Source organism: Saccoglossus kowalevskii, chromosome 18, assembly GCF_978046115.1.
Source record: "Saccoglossus kowalevskii chromosome 18, keSacKowa6.1, whole genome shotgun sequence".
NCBI lineage: Eukaryota > Metazoa > Hemichordata > Enteropneusta > Harrimaniidae > Saccoglossus > Saccoglossus kowalevskii.
In genome coordinates this window covers 11217301-11239967 of record NC_140658.1, presented here as the reverse complement: position 1 = coordinate 11239967, position 22667 = coordinate 11217301, and the positions used below count along the sequence as shown (strand labels likewise).

Sequence of the window (22667 nt, the reverse complement as noted above, 5' to 3'; positions counted from 1 at the left end):
GTTGCAATTTTGTCTTATATGGTTAATTTAACAGTTATGTCACACTGTACGGTTGTTGTACATACTGTCATATGTATGTTGAAATGATATACAGGAACCAAATAGCGAGCACAGTGTGAGAAAGATAACACTTGTTGAGACCAGTGACATCAGTCAGATTCGTTCAAATTTTAACTTTCTAAAAAAGGGCAAACATTTGACGATTCTGTTTAGGTTTGTCAATGTGACAATAACTTCCTAGATGGCGCTCTAATTACCATTGACTGATTTATTTGTGGGTGTGTCTGTGATTACAGATAGACATATTCAAATGTCTCCAATGTCTTTAATACCGGATCCTTCCTTCGTGTTTTATGCCAATAACTTGTCAAAAGGACACCATGCATAGCATTATGTATGTAATGACTAGTTTGGCATGCTTTGTTTTAATATTTGACTATCAAATTGATGGGAAAACTATGATTTTGTACCTATTGTGTTTGAATTTTTGTTTCTGTAGGGCTGTGTGCTTTGAGACATTCATTCATTCTGTCTGTACAAAGCATCAGTGAATCGTCCACTTTCTGTCATTTTCTTTTTATATCATGGCTATTTATGAACACAATGAGTCACCAGTGGGTGTTTTGAATGGTGACCAATTGCCAAATTTGTGTATTTTTTCAATAGTGGATAATATTAATATATGTATTATATTTCTTTGTTGCGGGCTTGTTTTAATACATTGTAACAAATATGGTGTGCAGTGTTTTTACAAATGTTTATTTTGACTGAACCTGATTTTCAAATTGTTTAATATCATCACTGCTAAGTGCTGTGGGCTGTGATATCATTCCCTAATGTTGGGGTTCCAAAACATTTCATTTTATTTACTGCTCTGATTATGTTGGCAATAAAGTGTTAATTTAACATGCCGTAGAGGGCGTGCTTGTCTTGTTTGTATGCAGTCATTTTACTCAGGATTCGTTGATACCTTTATTATTTTCTTGTGATGTTTTCTCTAATGTCATATTTATAGCACCCAAAAGTGCTGTAAAATCATCACATGCCATCAATAGTTGTTGTACTGGTGTTTAAGTTGCCTTGTATGATAATTTTACCTAATTTGTTTTATTTTGTAATTTTTTGTTCCTCTTCTTCCCATGGATTACCATCTATATTAATATACAAATAAGAAAAGTGTGCGTGTAATTGTCTTATGGTTGCTTGAAGTAATGTTTATCAAATTTACACCCTACAGTAAATTGTGATGTAATTAGAAGAATACTTGTACCTTAATGGACTGTCAGATATATACACTAATAGCCTCAGAGTTTCTCCATGCCTTTTGTTTTGTTAGTTTTCCTTGTTTTATTTTCATTATTGCTTGATGGTATATATCCCTATCTCATTCCAGCCACATTCCAGTGACCAAAAGAGAGCAATGTCTGGCTAAAGTTATTATCACTATTAGTTGTGTTCTTCTTTGTAGTCTCATTTTATTGGTGTGTGACGATTCTTAGATGTTTTCAGATGTCTATCTAAATCCCTGACTTTTCAGAAGGTCATCATTGCTTGATTGAATGTGGACGGAATGTGGTTGGTAATGGTTCGTTGTTTTCTTCTGTATCTACAGTTGTGTCATTTAATTGATAAATTACCTGGTTTTCTATTTAATTTTGTAGTTGTTGGTGTAATTAGGTCTTCCTGATTGGTATTGAGAATCACAGTTTTCACAAAATAACAGATCGCAAATAATTTTTTCTTGATTTGCTAATAATTCCGCTCTGCTTTTGATTACAATCTGAATACATAAGAAATTGGTCTTTCCTCTCCATCTTTCATCACATGAGATAGTACTGCCCCAATTCATAGGGTGATGCGTCATATGCAATTTTCATTCAGGGTAGTAGTGAGCAAGTACTTTATCAAAAGTTATTAAACTTTTTTCTTACATAAACATGTTTCCTATTCCACTGGTATTTTTGCGTTTTTTCTCTATAAACCTATTAAGTTGGCGCACCACTGTCACCAGATTATGTAAGAAATTTGTTTGATGGAACACTGCTAAATTGCTGGTGTTGAGTCAATGCTATATACAAGAATTGTATCTTTCAAGTCTCTTTAAATCTGTTAATGGTCATCAAAATCCAAATGGTAGTTAGCTTGATGCAAATCAATTCAGGTGAACTTTTGACCTCCTGCAAGCTCAGAAAATGAATCTGGGTTTTGCTCAGCTTATAACACAGGATTGTCAGTTAGCTTGTAGTCACCACATATAGGTACAGTCTCATTCTTTTTTGCGACTGGCACTATCAGAATAGCCCCCTCACTATAATATTATTTTTACATTTGATTCCCACTAAATCACACAGATGCATCTGAATCATTTGTAGAATTTACCTGCCACCTGTAGGGTGATCTGAATTATTTGCCTGCATTTGTTGTCAATAGTTCAGAATATCACTCCCGTCACTGTCAGCATTCTAGTCTAGGATATAAGCTTTCTTACCATTCGACATGTTCCACATTATCTGTAAATTGCCTCTTTTTTCTTGCAGTTGTAGGTTCTGCATCTTTAAATCTACACTGCTGTGGTTTATGTCCCTTTTCTTCCACATCTATAACATGGTTTAACAGTTGTAGTTGGCTTATTTCATTTATAAATCACTATAGCCTTTCTTTTCACCAGTATTAAGCATTATTTTGGATTACATCAATGCAACACATCATTTAAATAGTAGCAACACGCATGAGACTTGCTAGTCTTCTTTATTCAGTATCATAGCTATTGACAGATCAACCTACATGTTGGTGATTGAAGAAACGGAATCTCTCTGCTACAAATATTTTCCCAAAAAATCCACAAATATTTTGTCTATTGGTTTGTAGATTTCTCAGAAGGGCATACATCTTAGGACCTATAAGGCTAAGCAGACCTGGCAATTTCTTGCTCTGGTATATCCTTAGCTATAAAGTAATGTTTCAGTCTCTCCATATATTTATGATTGCAAATCTACCTAACATTGAAAATGAGGATAAAATGTTATTCACCTAGCATTTTTTTGGAATTAAAAATACTACTCTTTTCACATACTGGGGTCAAGACAAATGAGGTCAAATTTTGTTAGGGGTTGGCTTAATATTGCCCCAATGGATCCTTAGGATTTGTTGAAAGCTGTTTCTCAACTTGTCTCTTTATTTAGTTTCAATCAGTGTTTACCCATTTAGTAAATATCAATGGATTAATTACATCAATTATATTATCACTTGTATGCCAGCTGACTGTGGCCATTCTGACCAATGAAACTACTTTTTATATCATGCCTGGCGTAACAAAGCAAATCATTCAGGGGTATCCAGAGATGAAGCAGGCTATGTAAAAGCATCTAAAAGTATGTCCCTCCATGCAATATAGACTCACCCAAAGTGAACACGACCACAAGTCAAAGCCAGCAAGATTTGAAAGCCAAATGTTCAGTAAAAACCCAAGTAGTTATCCAATTCGCTAGCGAGTTTGCAAATAGCCTGCCCTAATACGTCTGTTACTTGCTGTAAATGTTTGAACATGGCAAATTATACCCCTGAATATGCCATTTACCAAACAAAAATAATTATTATCTTATTTGGCGTGATGGAATAATGTTCTATTATGTGATTAACATGGTATAGTATGTGGTTGTTATGCACATCATTTCTTATTTGACATGGTGCAATGATGTTCCATTATGTGATTGCAATGGCATAGTATGTGGTTGATATGCACACAGTGTCTTATTTGACATGGTGCAATGATGTTCCGTTATGTGATTGACAGGTCATAGTATGTGGTTGATATGCACATAGTGTCTTATTTGACATGGTGCAATGATGTTCCGTTATGTGATTGACATGGCATAGTATGCGATTGTTACGCACTCAATGTCTCATTTGACATGGTGAACTAATGTCCCATTAGGTGATTGCCATGTCATAGTATGAGGATATTATGCACACCATGTCTTATTTGACATGGTGCATTAATGTTCTATTATGTCATTGCTATGGTATTGTATGTGGTTGTTGTGCACACAATGTCTTATTCGACATGGTGCAGTGATGTTTCGTTATGTGCTTGACATGGCATAGTATGTGCTTGTTATTCACACCATGTATTATTTGGCATTGTGCAATAATGTTCCCTTATGTGATTGCCATGGCATAGTATGTGGTTGTTATGCAAACCATGTCTTATTTGACATGGTGCAATAATGTTCCATTATGTGATTGACATGGCATAGTATGTGGTTGTTATGCGCACCATGTCTTATTTGACATCATGCAATAATGTTCCATTATGTGATTGACATGGCATAGTATGTGGTTGTTATGCACACCATGTCTTATTTGACATCGTGCAATAATGTTCCATTATGTGATTGCCATGGCATAGAATGTGGTTGTTATGCACACCATGTCTTATTTGACATGGTGCAATAATGTTCCATTATGTGATTGACATGGCATAGTATGTGATTGTTGTGCACACCGTGCCTTATTTGACATGGTGCAATAATGTTCTATTATGTGATTGACATGGCATAGTATGTGGTAGTTTTGCTCACCATATCTTATTTGACATGGTGCAATAATGTTCTATTATGTGATTGACATGGCATAGTATGTGGTTGTTATGCACACCATGCCTTATTTGACATGGTGCAATAATGTTCCATTATGTGATTGACATGGCATAGTATGTGGTTGTTATGCACACCATGTCTTATTTGGCATGGTGCAATAATGTTCTATTATGTGATTGACATGGCATAGTATGTGGTTGTTATGCACACCATGTCTTATTTGACATGGTGCAATAATGTTCCATTATGTGATTGACATGGCATAGTATGTGGTTGTTATGCACACCATGTCTTATTTGACATTGTGCAATAATGTTCCATTATGTGATTGACATGGCGTAGTATGTGGTTGTTATGCACACCATGTCTTATTTGACATCGTGCAATAATGTTCCATTATGTGATTGCCATGGCATAGTATGTGGTTGTTATGCTCACCATGTCTTATTTGACATTGTGCAATAATGTTCCATTATGTGATTGCCATGGCATAATATGTGGTCGTTATACACACTATGTCTTATTTGGCTTGTTGCAATAATGTTTCATTATGTGATTGGCATGGCATAGTATGTGGTTGTTATGTACACCATGTCTTATTTGGCTTGGTGCAATAATGTTCTATTATGTGATTGACATGGCATAGTATTTATAGTAAATTGTACAGTGTTATTGTACCTTGTTTAATATAATGTCGGATATATACACAAATCCCCTAAGTTCTATGCCTTTTTTTGTTCCCTTTTTCTTTTGTGGTATACTCAGTACATACAGATTCAGATTCTTACTATAGATATCTTCAGTTGTTTTTCTAACTCCCTGAGGTCATAAGGTCATCATTACATCATCTAGATTGTACGACCTCACTGAATGATCGATTGCTGTAATAGAATGTTGATTCTTGCTTTGTTAGGTTAATAGTGTGCCTTTAGTCGAGTAACATCATTGAGTGTTGTTTTAATATTGTTAATGAACGTTATTTTGCCTTTTGTTGATGTGTATTCCATCATATTTCATGATGTGTTTACTGATGTTATTCATTGCAACACTGGAAAGTTTGATCAATCATGACATTTGCCAGTGCCCTAAGGGGTCAATTTATGTCCAAAGCTATATATAGAAGTGAACTGTGTGGTGTTGGTCAGTCTAGTATTGTATGCTATATGGTACATGCAGTTTCCCGAGTCCTTTGTTTTCCAAGCCTGAAAGCACATGGCTGTGAACTTTCCTCAAGTAGTCTTGTTGGACTGCAAATAAAATTCCAAATTTTGATAAAGAAAATAGTCAGAATAAATTCATTTTGATTATGGCAAACCATACTCTAGCACCAGCCTTAGCTGTCTTCTTAAAAAACAGCTATGGAACAAAACAGCAACAACTATCAGTGTATTAGGCCACATTTTGTGTTCATTCTATATTCTGTATTCACCATTGGCTGCAAATTGTATTTTTTTGTTTTTGACTTGTTTTTTTGTTTTGTTTTTTTTTAGAAAAGTTGTAGTTTTTTTTTTAATTTCTTTCTGTAAGACCCTTTTTATCCTTTCCTAAGGATTTTATGCGTCTAATAAAAATATATTTTAATATATCTGCTCATGGGTATTACAATCATTTAAAAAGATGTTAGCTAGTCATGCGGTGCCACTAAACTGTAATATCAAGTTGAATGAGTGTTTCCATCCTGCTAAAACAAGTCTGAAATCAACAAAGGTGTAAACGTATGTTGAACACTAACCTTCTTGGCTATCAATGAATAACTTGGAAGTGGAATCATGCAGCTACTTCAGCATCATCATAGCAAAAGCTGAGGTTGACTTCTGGACAATTAAATTATTAACACTTGAAAAAAAAATTGCTCATTGGAACTTGTGACAATAGTACTGTACATGTATTTAATAAACACCATTTGGTTAGCTATTTTTGTATACAAATTAATAGATAGCATTGCAATTTTTTGTATATATTTATATAACCTTTTGGTGTGTTGTGTGGGTATTGTCAGGATGCACGTGTTGTGATAATATTTTGGAGTAATTAATTGAATAAACTACTGAATGTACTGTACAACTGACATAGTGGCATTTGCTTGACCGCTGATTGCGTGGTGTAAATTGCCATTTGACAGCATTGATTATTGAACTGATAATTTGGATGGTTGTTAGCATCACTCTAAGTCAGTATCATTTGCTTCTTTGCAATGTGTATTTTTTTTGGTGCCAGGCGACATTTCCGGACATTGAATGTCACTGTTGTCTCTCCTGACTTTTTTGTATGTGTAAATTGCAAGTGCTAGTGCTGACACATAGTGCATTTTGCCACAGAAGTAATTTCCTGTTTGGGACTGCATAACAGGGCTGTGCGGCCATCTCCCTATCAAATGGCAATTTAATGCGCTATCCTGGCGTCAACCAGGCTCGGTCGAACACAAGCACCTGCGGACATTAACCAAGGTTCCCCCAAAGTCGCACTCGTTGGTGAATGAATCTCGGCCAGTAGATTGGCCTTCCCATTGAGTCTGTGGCACACTCACCCAGGGTAGGGGTACCGATCATGAGTTTGATGCGACAACCACTATGCTACCAGTGACCAATGTGTATTTTTACTACATATCTTGTGAGTCACTCATACCTAGGTGTTTTTTGGCTGTACATTGGTGAGTGATTTAAAATGCCGATCTCCTTGAGGTTGGACAGTGTTGTGATTGGTCAGTCATTATCACATGGTTACATTTGTCTGCTTGTACTGCCTTGTTTGGTGTTGCTGGATTTCCTGAGGTTTGCATATCAGATACCACCTTTAGTATACTTTGAAATGTTGTTTCAATTTTATTTGCAAAGTTCATTTCTTCTGATGTTTTCTCACAGTGAATTTCTGTTCTATTTAGTGATTTCGTTAACTTGTTAATTGTCATGTTGCCATATGTTGTTACATTATAGTGGTATACATGTATATGTACATATTGATGTAATTGGCATGTTACATTGTGTTGTCATACATAGTGGTATACTTTGCATGTTTCAATGATGTCATGTCATGTGATTGTCATTCATATTGTAGAGTAACTGGAATGCTGACATGTCACATTACGTAATTGTCATGCAGACGGTCAGTATTTCAACATTGCATTAATATCATGGTATTTGATATGCACTGTGCTATAAATGCTATATTGCTGTTGTCTCATGTGAATGTCTTGCAGATCGTTTCATATTTGACAATGTTACAGTATGTAACTGTATCGCAATGATGTCACAGTATTGTTATACAATGCTGTTTTATCATGTGATTGCCTTACTCATTAGCATAATGTAATGATGCAAAGGCATGTGATTGTCAATGTCAATGATGTGATTGTAATGATATATCCCTCTCTATGATTGTCATACAGTGTCATAGTTAGCATGTTGTAATAATGAGTCGCTATGTGAATGCTATTCGTATCATGTCATAATTACCATATGGATTATTTATATCACATTTTACAAATGTATGTGGTGTGGTAATAGAATGTGGTAATAATGTTCTATTATGTGATTGCCTTGTCACAGTATGTGTTTGTTATGAACACCATATTGTATTTGGCATGGTGCAATACCCATACAAAAGTTTCCTATAGGATTTTCAAAATCTTATAGGATTTTCAAAATCTTATAGGATTTTCAAAATCTTATAGGATTTTAAAAAATCCTATAGGACTTTTCATGAAATCCTATAGGACATGTATAGTCCTATAGGATTTTATGTAAATTCCTATAGGAATTAACAAGTCCTATAGGACTTTACACTGCCAGTCCTATAGGACTGGTGCATGAAATCATAAGTCCTATAGGACTATACAATTCCTATAGGACTTTACACTACCAGTCCTATAGGACAGGCGTGTGAGATCATAAGTCCTATAGGACAATACAATTCCTATAGGACTTTACACTGCCAGTCCGATTGGACTGGTGTGTGAGATCATGAGTCTTATAGGACTATAGAATTCCTATAGGACTTTAAACTGCCAGTCCTATAAGACTGGATATTTCTACATGTAGAGTAAGTTACCTAGATTCGATATCACTCCCCTTCAAAAATATCATGTACTATCATAAGATGTCAACATTTTTTTCAAATTGAACTTTAGTCAATCTCATTACAATCAGTTGTATTGTACGGCATGTTTTTTATTGTATTTATATTTGTTTTCATCCATCTTGCATCTTCGAAAAAACTCCCAGTAAATGAATAATATATTAAGATAAAATTTTACTTTAAAAAAAAATTAGTAAAAAAATCAGATTGATATACGTTATTTCTATAGACTTTTAAAAGTCAGCACGTTGTGAAAAAAATATAAACAAATACTGATGAAAAATCATTTGTAAAAAAATTTAAAATATCCATGTTTAGTTTAATTTTTCTTTCAACTTTCCAAATTTTATCACACAAAAGCAGAAAGTCTCTAGTTTTTACTGAACTGTTAAAACTGCATAAAAAGATTTGAGTAATTTTAGAACAAATAACCATGATTTTGATATTCTTGGGATCAGTTTTATTTTAATTCATAATTGGCAGATTAGAAGAAAAACATAACAAAAGCATTTTGAGTAATTTTATAACTTTTAAATTATTGGGAGATTAGTTACTGAACACAGAGCCTGAACTTCCTGTGACCACAGATGGTGTACTTCCATCAGCCTCCTGAGTGTTTTACCCATCATGCACTACAGGTCACACATTGTTTGTGCCAGGGACTGTGGACCATGCTGTCACAATGACCTTGTAATATGGTGAAACTGATGTCATTTTACCTAATTTTTGGATCAAGAAGACCATAAACTTGTAGAGAACATGTGAGTAACATAATTATGGTACATCTTGGTGTTTTTAATGTGTTTTTTAGCTTCAGAAAACACAAACACAAAAAGGTACTGTGACTGTGTACTTAAGGATTAGTAACACTGAATTAATTAACTAGCTGACTGTTGACTTCAAAAGTATACCATTTATCCTTTAAATTTAAAGACAGTTGTGATAACCATTTGCAATGATAAATATATAAAGATTGCTGATCAATTTTCATAATTTAACTTTTGTTGTTTTAAAATAGTTATTTGTGTGTGCATGTGGTGATGGGGGGGGGGGGTGTATTTGCATATATAATTATGTAAATTGTCACCAAGTGCATGGCTTTTTCTGGGGGGAAATTCACTCATAACAGCAGTGAATTTCAATATTATATCCTAATATTTACCCTGTTGAACCAATTTTGATTTCTCTAACAACTTTTAATTTTAGGAAATTATAATTAAATGCTAATTTAATTCAAGTAATTTTACATTTAGAAAGTACCACTTTTTTCATATTACATTGTACTAGTAATTTTTTTCATTCAATTTGTGAAAGCCAAATTTAGAGGAATGCATTTAATAAAATCAATGAAATTCATGTAGTATTTAAAAACATTACACACATATGTACCTTCAAATTTTACTGTTTTAGCATATTTGCTCCATTAAGTAATGAATTTGCTTATAAAATATACAGAGTTTTTTTCTATGGCAAAAAAAGTAAATTTTATACACAGCCAATGCAATTTTGGGTTTATATGCACTTCTATTGGGAATAAACATCTAATAGTGCATATACAGTAAATGGTAGTTTTTTATCTACTGTAAAATACTTCATTTTAGCTGAAAGGGCTTTTTGGGTATTTTGTGAGGAAATTATTTTCACTGATTTTTGATGAGTGAGTTTGAAATATAGAAAAAAAAGTTATATTCGCTAGACTTTTTTTTCACTGAATTATCCCTTCAGCGAAAATAGCAAAAAATAATTGCAAGTGAAAATAAAATATTTTACAGTATTTGGAATATTTTAATTAATATTTTAATGAAACATTTGAAACAAATTCTTTTTTGTATTACAGGTCCAATACTCAAATCCTATGAATCCTATGACTTAACTCACAGAAGACTGCATTGACAATATTTTATTTTGTATTTCTTTATCACAAATTGAACCTTCTGACCCAAAATGGAGAATCTCTCTCATACTAGTATTAGAAATCAATGAATTTGAATTGAGGGTTCAGTGCTATTTTTTAGAAACACAATATGCATACCAGTATTTTTGTAATTGTACTTTTTATACATTTATTTTTTAAATTGTCTGGATCACTCACTATGTACATCATTTTATTCCAAGGCAGTAAACTTTTATTTTATTTCAGTGTACATTTCTTGATTGACTGAAAAGTTTATAATTGCTGGTTGAGATTGTTTACTGTTTTGTATTTTGGAATTACTCGGTAATATAAAATAATTTTTATGAAAAAAATCTAGTATTTAGAAACAATGACAGAGTGAAGGGAATTACATAAGTCATTTATTATTCAAATTGTCTGAGTCATCAACTTTATATTTTCATTGCATTTTAAGAAATGTTGTGCAATATATTTATGGTAATAGTTTTATCTTTTATTTTTCTTACAATTGTATTAAATTTATGTCTGGTACATGTTAAGCAATAAAATACTCTTGTTTAACTAATTTTAGTTTATGATGTTATTTATGTGAGTGATTGGTGGGATCTTTCTCCAAAAGAGCTGGGACAAATTCATGTAGGATTCCTATAATATTTTGACACAAAATCCTATAGGACAAATTCTAATAGGATTCCTATAATATTTTGACACAAAATCCTATAGGATTCCTATAATATTTTGACACAAAATCCTATAGCATTTCTATAGAACAAAATCCTATAGGATTCCTATAGGACAAAATCCAATAGGATTCCTATAATATTTTGACACAAAATCCTATAGGATTCCAATAGGACAAAATCCTATAGGATTCCTATAGGACAAAATCCAATAGGATTCCTATAATATTTTCGCACAAAATCCTATAGGAAAACATGTGTCAAAATATTATAGGAATCCTACAGGAATTTGTTCTATAGGATTCTTATAGGAATCCTATAGGAAACTTTTGTAAGGGTATGATGTAACGTTACATTATTGTTATACACACTATATCACACATGTATTTGTATGTGATGTACTGTTTACTTTACAGGTAAACAATCATACAATATGTGTTAGTGAACTAAATGTACTCTTAGAATGTAGTGAAGAAATAGCATGAACCAATCTGTTATGCCAATTACATTACCACTACACTACATGTAATTAAACGGATTGGTTTCATTCAATTGTCTTTCACTCTATTTACATGTATCAATCAAGTAATATTATTGTTTGTTTTATTGTATAGCTCGGCCACACACCACTACATTATGCATGTCAGTTTGGAGGTATTGCCATGGTGAAGACATATTTATTAAACACATACAATCTTTAGGAAAGAATAAAAAGGGTTTTGCAAAAAAAATTTAAAACTATTAACTAAAAAAAATCTTATTCTTAAAATATAAAACAAACCAAAAAAAAGACAATTTGCAACCAATGATGAATACAGAATAGGAAACATTCTCTACTTTAACTTAATACACTGATATTTGTTGCTGTTTTGTTTTGTTTCATAGCTGTTTTTTTTAAAAGACAGCTAAGGGTATGCCAATGTGTACATGGATGTTTGTGTTTGGTTGGTTCTGTTTAACACATTGAATAAGTCATATTTCTCAGCTATAACAATAGATTCCCTCTTGGTTCATTCCCACCAATATTCAATGTTAGGCTTATCAAACATTTCTGGGAGTTTGCTGCTTGTAATTACTTGGATGGTTGTTAGCATCACTGTAAGTTGGCATCATTTGATTCTTTGCAAGGTGTATTTCTACCAAATGTGTTGATTGTAAGTCACTCATCCCAAAGTGCTGTACTAGGCGTTGTATACCTTGAGTTGAAGTCCTTGACTTGTGTTCTTTCTTCTTTGTTTTCATGTCTAGAAAACTGTAATCTTTGTTTCTTCTTGATCACAATATTGTCTTATGTTTTGTCTTGTTGGCTGTGCATTAGTGAGTGATTTAAATTGCTGATCTTTTCTGTTTCTTGAAGTTGGACAGTGTTGTGATTGGTCAGTCATTATCACATGGTTACATTTGTCTGTTTGTACTGCTATTTTGGGTATTCTTCTTATTTTTTCTTATTTTTGTTCTATTCAGTGATTTCTTCAACTTGTTGACATGTCATGTTATTGTTGTACATTTGTATAGCTGTATGTCCATAGCTCTTATTGTGGTAGTTTATGTGATGGTATTTTAGTCATTTCTCATACATTTGATGTCATTAAATTAAATATTAGGATTTTTCTCTGCATAGAAAAGCTATGGTTCCTCCCTTATACTTGCGTAACACAAACGTGCAATGACAGAAATAACTAATTTAAAAATACCATCACAAAGACATACAAAAGTGTCATGGTCCCACAGCTAATAGTGTTATAGTTGTCATGTTGAAATGTCATGTGATGAGACCAGACTGTCCTACATATTTTAGAGTAACTGGAATGCTGACATGTCACATTATGTAATTATCATGTGTACGGTCTATATTTCAACATTGCATTGATCTCGTATTTGATGGTATGATGTACACTGATATTGATGTTGGTTCAATCAATGTCAATGATGTGGTTGTAATGATATATCCCACTCTATTATTGTCATACAGTGTCATAGTTAGCATGTGAATGCTATACATATCATGTCATAATTACCATGATTTATTTATATCACATTTTACATGGTGTGTTAATAGAATGTGGTAATAATGTTCTGTTATGTGATTGCCTTGTCACAGTATGTGTTTGTTATGAACACCATATTGTATTTGGCATGGTGCAATATGATATAACGTTATATTATTGTCATACACACCATATTACAAATGTATTTGTATGTGATGTACTGTTTACTTTACAGGTAAACTATCATACAATGAGTGCCAGTGAACTAAATGTACTCTTAAATTGTAGTGACGAATCAACATGAACCAATCTGTTATGTCAATTACCACTACACTACATGTAATTAAACTTTATTCAATTGTCTTTCACTCTATTTACATGTATCAATCAAAAAATATTGGTTTATAATCTTGTACAGTCAATGTATTTGTAGGTAATCAAGAAATACTATTATTATTTTTATTGTATAGGACAACTGGACACCACTACATTATGCATGCAGGTTTGGAGGTATTGCTATGGTGAAGACATGTCTGAATCTAGGTGCAGATTTATATGCCAGGAGAACGGTGAGAATCATGTATAATTAGTCACTACAAAACGAGTATATGTAGGTCATACAAGGTCACTAAGATATAGGGGACAATTGAATGACTTGATGTTGGTGAATTTATGAGAATGTCTTAACACATAGTAGTGTAATATTTCAACCATGTGTAATTCACATTAGCAACATTACTATTATCAAAACTTGTTAATGTTGCTTTAACAAATCAGTACAGTATTCTAAATTATAGTAACTTTTAGTGCCAAATACGAACCACTAATCTAATATTGTGTTTAATGATAAAGCTTGAATTTGTTACTATTTATGTCAATTAATAAAACAGCTTATGACATCACTGTTAATGATTATACATGTATGATCATGGTTGGTGTCTCAATTCTGTATTTTACCATCCAGGAAGTGAAGGTACAATGTACCTTTGACATAAAATGACATTTTCCTGTTTTAAAAAACACTGTTATGTATCACAACTATATAACTATATAATTAATGTAATTTTGCATTTATAATTTCATGTCGTCTCATAAACATATAAACTATAGCTTTCAAATCACTTACTACCATATGGATGTAGTCGCATCCACCTTGTACCAGTATAAGCTAATGTCTTACTTTTTGAATTGTTAATATTATAAGATTGTGTTACTGTACTATCTAAATTTGAATATAATTTACTATTACTTTATTTTATATTTATAGAACAACGCTTCTGTTTTACATTCTACTTGCGCTGGTATCCATAGTGATGTCTTGACTTTGTTATTGGAGAAGGGATTGAAAATTGAAGATAAAGATAAGGTATCAATGTTTTTAATCACATAACGTGAAATATTGATTTTAGACACATCACCATTAGGAATACCTGGGCCTAATAGTGTTGTATGAGTGAACAATTGTACTTTAAGATTAGTGCATACATACAAGACATTCTATGAGATGATGTGTTCATGGTCTGTCTCAGCTGTCCAGCTGTTTTATTAAAATGCTGAACTGCTTTTTCTATTGTGTACATGCAGCTTCAGGACTGTAGGTAGGACTTCATGTCAACTTTTTACTTTTTCGACTTCTTCTTGAAAACTAAAAGCCTGAGTGATTTGATACTTGGTGTATACATGTATGTATTTTGGGTAGACCTCTCTAATTGCTTCGATATCATACATATAGGTAGACCTTTCTCAGATTTGTCCATTACGTTATGATATCTTCAATTATCTAATTTTGATGAATATATTTGTCATTTTTGGAAAAAATTGTATTTTTGAATTCTTGTTGAAAACACAAGTCTGTTTGCTTTGATTCTGTACATATTGTTTATTTTCTAATGATATCTTCAGTTCTTTAATTGCAATGTGCATTGCTAACAGTCAAGCTATCTCAGCCAACAGGCACATAGTGGTATAATTGGCATGTTGGAATGATGTCATGTTATATGGTTATCGTACACACCATGTCTTAATTGACAGTTTTCAATCATGTCCTAAACGGTTATCAAATTCCTGAATCCTAAATGTCATGTTGCAGTGATTTCACTCTGTATGGTGGTTGTACATACTGTCATATTTAATTGGTATGTTTTAATGATATACAGGAACCAAATAGCAAGCACATAGTGTGAGACAGGATCACACTTGTTGAGACCAGTGGCATCAGTCAGATTCGTTCAAATTTAAATTTCAAAAATATAGTAAATCAAGTTTATTCTCAACACAATTTGAGAGAAAAGAGCAAACATTTGACCATTGCAATTCTGTTTAGGTTTGTCAAGGTGACAATAACTTCCTAGATGGCGCTCTAATTACCATTGATTTGATTTATTTGTGGGCACGTCTGTGATTACAGGTAGACATATTCAAATGTCCCCAATGTCTTTAATACCGGATCCTTCCTTTGTTTTTTATGCCAATAACTTGTCAAAGGAACACCATGCATAGCATTATTTATGAAATGACTAGTTTGGCATGCTTTGTTATGATATTTGACTGTCAAATTAATTAATTAATATATGTATTTTATTTCTTTGTTGCGGGCTTGTTTTAATAAATTGTAACAAATATGGTGTGCAGTGTTTTTACAAATGTTTATTTTGACTGAACCTGATTTTAAATTGTTTAATATCATCACTGCTAAGTGCTGTGGGCTGTGATATCATTCCATAATGTTGGAGTTCCAAAACATTTCATTTTATTTACTGCTCTGATTATGTTGGCAATAAAGTATGTGTTAAGTTAATATACCGTAGAGGGCGTGCTTGTCTTGTTTTTATGCGGTCATTTTACTCAGGATACATTGATACCTTGATTATTGCTTGTTGTGATGTTTTTGCTACTGTCACATGCCATCAATAGTTGTTGTACTGGTGTTTAAGTTGCCTTGTATGATAATTTTACCTAATCTGTTGTATTTTGTAATTTCTTGTTTCTACCCATGGATTACCATCTATATTAATATACAAATAAGATTTTCTAGTGGTACATATGCAGTACACATGTAATTGTCTTCAGGTTGCTTGAAGTATTGTTTATCCAATTTACACCAAATAGTCAATTGTCATGGAATTAGAAGTACCTTGATGGACTTTCAGATATATATACCAATTTCTGCTGAGTTTCTCTATGCCTTTGTTTCCTTCATGTTTTAAGGTATACATAAAATATCATTCAGTTTTTCTCTCATTTAACCATTTTTCAGGTAAATCTGTATATATGTTTTTTTTATTTTGTTTCCTATATCTATATTTTTTGCTTATTTTGTTTTCATTATTGCTTGATGGTATATATCTGTATCTCATTCCAGCAACATTCCAATGACCAAAAGAGAGCAATCTCTGGCCAAACTTATTATCACTATTAGTTTTGTTCTTCTTTGTAGTCACGTTTTATTGGTGTGTGACTATTCTTAGATATTTTCAGTTGTCTTTCTAAATCCCTGACTTCTCTAGATTATATGAACTCACTGAATTATCGATTGCTGTTGTAGAAGATTTATGATGGTGAGGTTCTAATTTTGTTAGGTTTATAGTGTGTCTGTAGTGGTGTAACATCATTGATTGCTGTTTTGATATTGTTCATGAATGCCGTTGTGCCTTGATATTTGTTGTTTTGTATTCCATTATATTTCATGATGTGGTTACTGATGTTATTCATTGAAATGTGGAACACTTTGTTTTTGTTGTTACACTTCCTGATTGGAGATACGTGTTTACATTCTTCATAACCACTAGTGTTGCTGTATGCCAGTGTGTACACAGGAAATTTCAGAGGAATATGTTTGTGTTTGGTAGATTCTATTTAACACAAAGAATAATTCACATTTCACACTTATTACAGTAAGATTAATCTCCTTCAATTGTTATTCCATTTCAGGCTCATCAAGTATTTCTGAAAGTTTGTTGTTTGTAATTACTTGTTTGATGGTTGTAAGTCGGCATCATTTGATTCTTTGCTGTTGGTGTTTTTCCTACATTCAATGTATGTTAATTGTGAGTCACTCATTCCAGGGTGTTGTACTAAGCGTGATATACTTCGCAAATTGATGTGCTTGACTCATTATGACTTTTTGGCATCTGCTCTGCAAGGATTGTTCTTAAAATCACTTTTGTGTGTCTGCGTGATATTTTCTTCATGTATAATCTCTTCTGTGATTTCTTTTTTGAGTGGGTCTAATTCACTACGTTCAATTACCCACCATAGACTCCGGTCAGTCAAAATGACTATTTTGAACTGTAGGCATTAATCAGCGATTCTGCCAATGACGGAGAGATAGAATCTAGGTCAGGGGAAGCCCCATGACCCCAAGATTCTTTTCCCTTACGTCAGGAACCACGTGACCGAGCCCATATGGCGGTGCCATTAGGGCTGGATACTCACTCTGCTTTTTCTTCGCATAAAGTGGAGATCAAGTCTAGCATCTGTGCCTGGATCGCCTGCTTTTTTCCCATCCGGGTTTCTGCTTGGGTTGTTGTCGCTGCGCGGCATCGACATTGTAGCTGGTAGGATAAGTTTTCCTTGTCATTTTTACCCTTGTGTCATTTTCTCCTTTGTGTGTAGCTTTTTTCACAACAAAGAAATAAAACCCGGGCGTCGTAGCTTAATCACTTGTTGATTTCGTTACGTCTCCTTTTCCTACTGTAATTCGCTTCCCTCATGCATGTCGTTTTCATTTTATGCTTGATCTATGTATTTAGAAATTAATAGATGTAATGAGAGCACCAGGGCTCGCTGCCGTTTTTTTGTCTTCTCGTTTTTCGAGTCGACTGTGCAGTCGTTATTATATTCAGAATTTACCAGCATAGAACCCGCATCCGAAATACTTTTGCCGTAGCTGCGTGCGGCTTTTGGGGTTTGGGGTTTTTGCCTTGAAGGGGTGTGTTTTTCACTGGAGTTCTGAGGCCTGAGATTTTTTTTTCAGAGCCATCAAAATCGCTGAGACTGACCGCGTCGCTCGTATTTTCACAGCAGGGTCGCGCGACCAGTAAAAAGATCGGTTAAAGTGAGTTGCGTGTTTGGCATGAGTGAAAAGTCCTCACGCCCGATGTCGGAGGTACCAATATTTTTTCTCGGTCTCCCCCCACTGTTTTTTACCGGCTACAGCAAGGCTGTGCCCCTGGAGGCTTTCCTCTTATGGGTTTTAACTCCCTTCTTATCGACCCACGGGCGTCCCCAGAGGGAATCGACCCTGTCATGAGACGCACAGTCGAACACATATTTAAGTGGAAAGGGGACAGTTCGCTCGTGTCGGATACAGTCGGTACCTTGAGCGATCCCTCGAGTCTTCCATCTGTAACGACTCGGTGAGCCACGCCTTTGGGGTGATGCGGAGTATCATCGATCCTAGTGATATGATGTAAATACCCCTGCCCTTGATCCTAAGGCCTAAGGTTGCTTCAACGCTTATGGGATCACAGGCATCGGGATCCAAAGCAACCCCGTCGGCACGTCTCTCCCTGTCCGTCCGAATGCGGAGTGGGGTGCAGAGCGCGCAAACAGCGTTGATGGGCAGATGTTGGTCAGCCGCGGAGAAGGTAACACTTAAGGCCTTCGGGTGGGGAAAAACCTTAGGCAACACTTTCAGCTGAACCAAACGCTACCCGGTCGGTGTGGTTTTTGGGATCAGACCTCAACGTGTGGGATGGGACCAAAAAACGCCCCCAACCGGATCCCAAGGCTCCTTCCCCAGACCCCGGTACCACGAATTTCCGTTTGGCAAACCGGGTAAAGGGGGACAGCTACGTTCCATGGGCGTTCTCGCCAGCTCAATCGGAGACAATCCATCACGCCCTGAGGGCAGAGTTGCTTGAGTGCATTATTGTGCACGCCCAGGACTCTTGAGACCTCAGAGGCAGAACGCACCATCCTCCTAGACCAGGCGACACATTTACTGGTGGGCCACCGCACATCTACGTGTGACATCCCCTAGTGTCACCTGGCTCTCTTGGCTGGGGCCACTACTGTGCAACAAGACGCGGACTTAGACGCATGTGTTTTCGCCGGCAAACTGAGTCAGGGGGTACGTCCCCATCTCAGTGACGCAGACTCGTCATCTTCCACCCTCTTTGTTCGGGGAATGGCTAGTACAGTCTCGGAGCTTCGGAGTGCAATGAACCAGAGGGTTCAGATCGAATCCGCTATCCAGTTGGTCCTGTAAGCGGAGGGCACCCCAAGCACAGAAAACACAATGCCCTAGGGCATCGTCCGCTAGCCAGAGTCAGCCAGGAAGCAAGCGCTCATAGCCTTCAATGGGAGGGAAAAGTAGCGGCGCGCCCCCAGGGAGGAAAGGGCCAGGTGGTGGCTCCCCACCCTCCTCGGGCGGTCGTCCACCCCGGCAGCGGGGGAAGCATGTTCGACGCTTTCCTCTGCGACTGGGGAACAGGCATGTGTTCGGCGAGTGGCCAGGTCACATTTAGTGACTATCGCAGGCCTTGGGGAAACTCACCTCATGTGAGAAGAGAGCACCCTGCCCCTCGCAACTGACAAACCCATGGCCACATATCCCTGTCATACACAGATTGCGCTGGTGTAGTCCAGTTGGGAGACAGTGGGTGACCGATCCCTGGACCTTTCCAGGTGGTGACATTAGGTTACGGGATACTGCTGAAATCTCCATCTCCCCCGTCAGTGTCTCCCCTTTGGGCACTGCCAGGGGACTCCCGCGGAAGCAATCAGGCAGGAAGTAGCAGTTTGCTGGAATAGGGCACCATACACAGGGTAGATCAGCCACCATTAAGTCCAGGCTTCTAACCAAACGTGTTTGTAGTACCAAATCTACAGGAGGCGGGCGGCAGGTTCTGGACCTAGGCAGACTGAATTAGTATGTGCTCCTCGATCGGTTCCACATGGAGACACCTTTCAGCATTTTTCTCTCCATCCACCGTTTCGACTGGCTAGCCCCACTAGACTTGAGCGGGGCCTACCTGCACATACCTATGCACCCAACGAGTTGCCATCTCATGTGTACAGTATTTACATGCTCTCATTTCTAGAGGTGTTTTGTTTATTTCTTATGTATAGTTACTTATTATAAGACGTGTCATTGTGTTTCTTTTAAATTGGGTATAGATAAATAACACTTAAAAGTGTACAACTTTTTAAATTTGGCAAATGTCCTGAGTTTGCTCTTTTCATTTTAAGGTTTAATCTCCAGAATTATAATGTATTTCTTTTTAATATTGTGGATGATATATTTTAATTCTGTATCTAAAGAATCCATTGAAAAATGTGTATCATTTTCTCATATCATTTTTTCAACTGCCTATAATCATGATAAATTCAAAAACATGTTGTTCATTTACCTAATTTGTTTTATTTTGTAATTTCTTGTTCCTCTTCTTCCCATGGATTACCATCTATATTAATATACAAATAAGGAAAGTGCGCATGTGATTGTCTTTATGGTTGCTTAAAGTAATGTTCATCCAATTTACGCCGTACAGTAAATTGTGACGTAATTAGAAGAATACTTGTACCTTAATGGTCAGATATATAGACTAATAGCCTCAGAGTTTCTCTATGCCTTTGTTTCATTCATGTTTTATGGTATACTTAGAATTCTTCTGGTCCATTAGAATATCATTGTTTTTCTCCCAATTTACCAGGTTTCAGTAAATCTGTATATATGTTTATTGGGCTTTGTACATCTATAGTTTTCCTTGTTTTATTTTCATTATTGCTTGATAGTATATATCCCTATCTCATTCCAGCCACATTCCAGTGACCAAAAGTTAGCAATGTCTGGCTAAATTTATTATCACTATTAGTTGTGTTCTTTGTAGTTGCATTTTATTGGTGTTAACTATTCTTAGATATTTTCAGCTGTCTTTCTAGATCCCTGACTTTTCAAAAGGTCATCATTGCTTGATTGATTGTAGACGGAATGTGGTCGGTAATGGTCCGTTGTTTTTTTCTGTATCTACAGTACTGTCATTTAATTAATAAATTACCTGGTTTTCTATTTAATTTTGTAGTTGTTGGTGTAATTAGGTCTTACTGATTGGTATTGAGAATCACAGTTTTCACAACCTAACAGATCGCAAATATTTTTTTCTTGATTTGCTAATAATTCCGTTCTGCTTTTGATTAAAATCTGAACACATAAGAAATTGGTCTTTCCTCTCCATCTTTCATCACATGAGATAGTACTGCCCCAATTCATAGGGTGATGCATCATATGCAATTTTCATTGGTAGGTCAGGGTAGTAGTGAGCAAGTACCACTGTCACCAGATTAGGTAAGAAATGTGTTTGATGGAACACTGCTAAATTGCTGGTATTGAGTCAATGCTATATACAAGGATTTTATCTGTCAAGTCTCTTTAATGTGTTTATGGTCATCAAAATCAATATGGTGGTTAGCTTGATGTAAATCAATTCAGGTGAACTTTGTTCCATTATGTGATTTCCATGGCATAGTACAATGTATGTGGTTGTTATGCACACCATGTCTTATTTGACATGGAGCAATAATGTTCCATTATGTGATTGCTATGGTATAGTATGTGGTTGTTAAGCACACAATGTCTTATTTGACATGGTGCAATAATGTTCCATTATATGATTTCCATGGCATAGTATCTGGTTGTTATGCACACCATGTCTTATTTGACATGCTGCAATAATGTTCCATTATGTGATTGACATGGCATAGTATGTGGTTGTTATGCACACCATGTCTTATTTGACATGGTGCAATAATTTCCCATTATCTGAATGCCATAGCATAGTATGTGGTTGTTATGTACATCATGGCTTATTTGACATGGTGCAAAAATGTTCTATTATGTGATTGCCATGGCATAGTATGTTGTTGTTATGTACACCGTGTCTTATTTGACATGGTGCAATAATTTCCCATTATCTGATTGCCATAGCATAGTATGTGGTTGTTATGCACACCATGTCTTATTTGGCATGCTGCAATAATGTTCCATTATGTGATTGACATGGCATAGTATGTGGTTGTTAAGCACACAATGTCTTATTTGACATGGTGCAATAATGTTCCATTATATGATTTCCATGGCACAATATCTGGTTGTTATGCACACCATGTCTTATTTGGCATGGTGCAATAATGTTCTATTATGTGATTGCCATGGCATAGTATGTGGTTGTTATGCACACTATGTCTTATTTGACATGGTGCAATAATGTTTCATTATGTGATTACCATGGAATAGTATGTGGTTGTTAAGCACACAATGTCTTATTTGACATGGTGCAATAATGTTCCATTATATGATTTCCATGGCACAATATCTGGTTGTTATGCACACCATGTCTTATTTGGCATGGTGCAATAATGTTCTATTATGTTATTGCAATGGCATAGTATGTGGTTGTTATGCACACCATGTCTTATTTGACATGGTGCA

At 35.2% G+C, this 22667-nt stretch overlaps 1 protein-coding gene across 1 annotated transcript in view; it reads left to right on the top strand.

Annotated features, from left to right (window-relative positions):
- LOC102809148 (uncharacterized) overlaps positions 1–22667 on the top strand; it is a 230846-nt gene that overhangs the window by 101643 nt on the left and 106536 nt on the right. Inside the window, exons 9-10 of the mRNA XM_085492918.1 lie at positions 13705–13803; positions 14502–14600. Of these exons, the coding sequence (XP_085349044.1) occupies positions 13705–13803; positions 14502–14600 (198 nt within the window). The remainder of the gene's footprint in view (positions 1–13704; positions 13804–14501; positions 14601–22667) is intronic.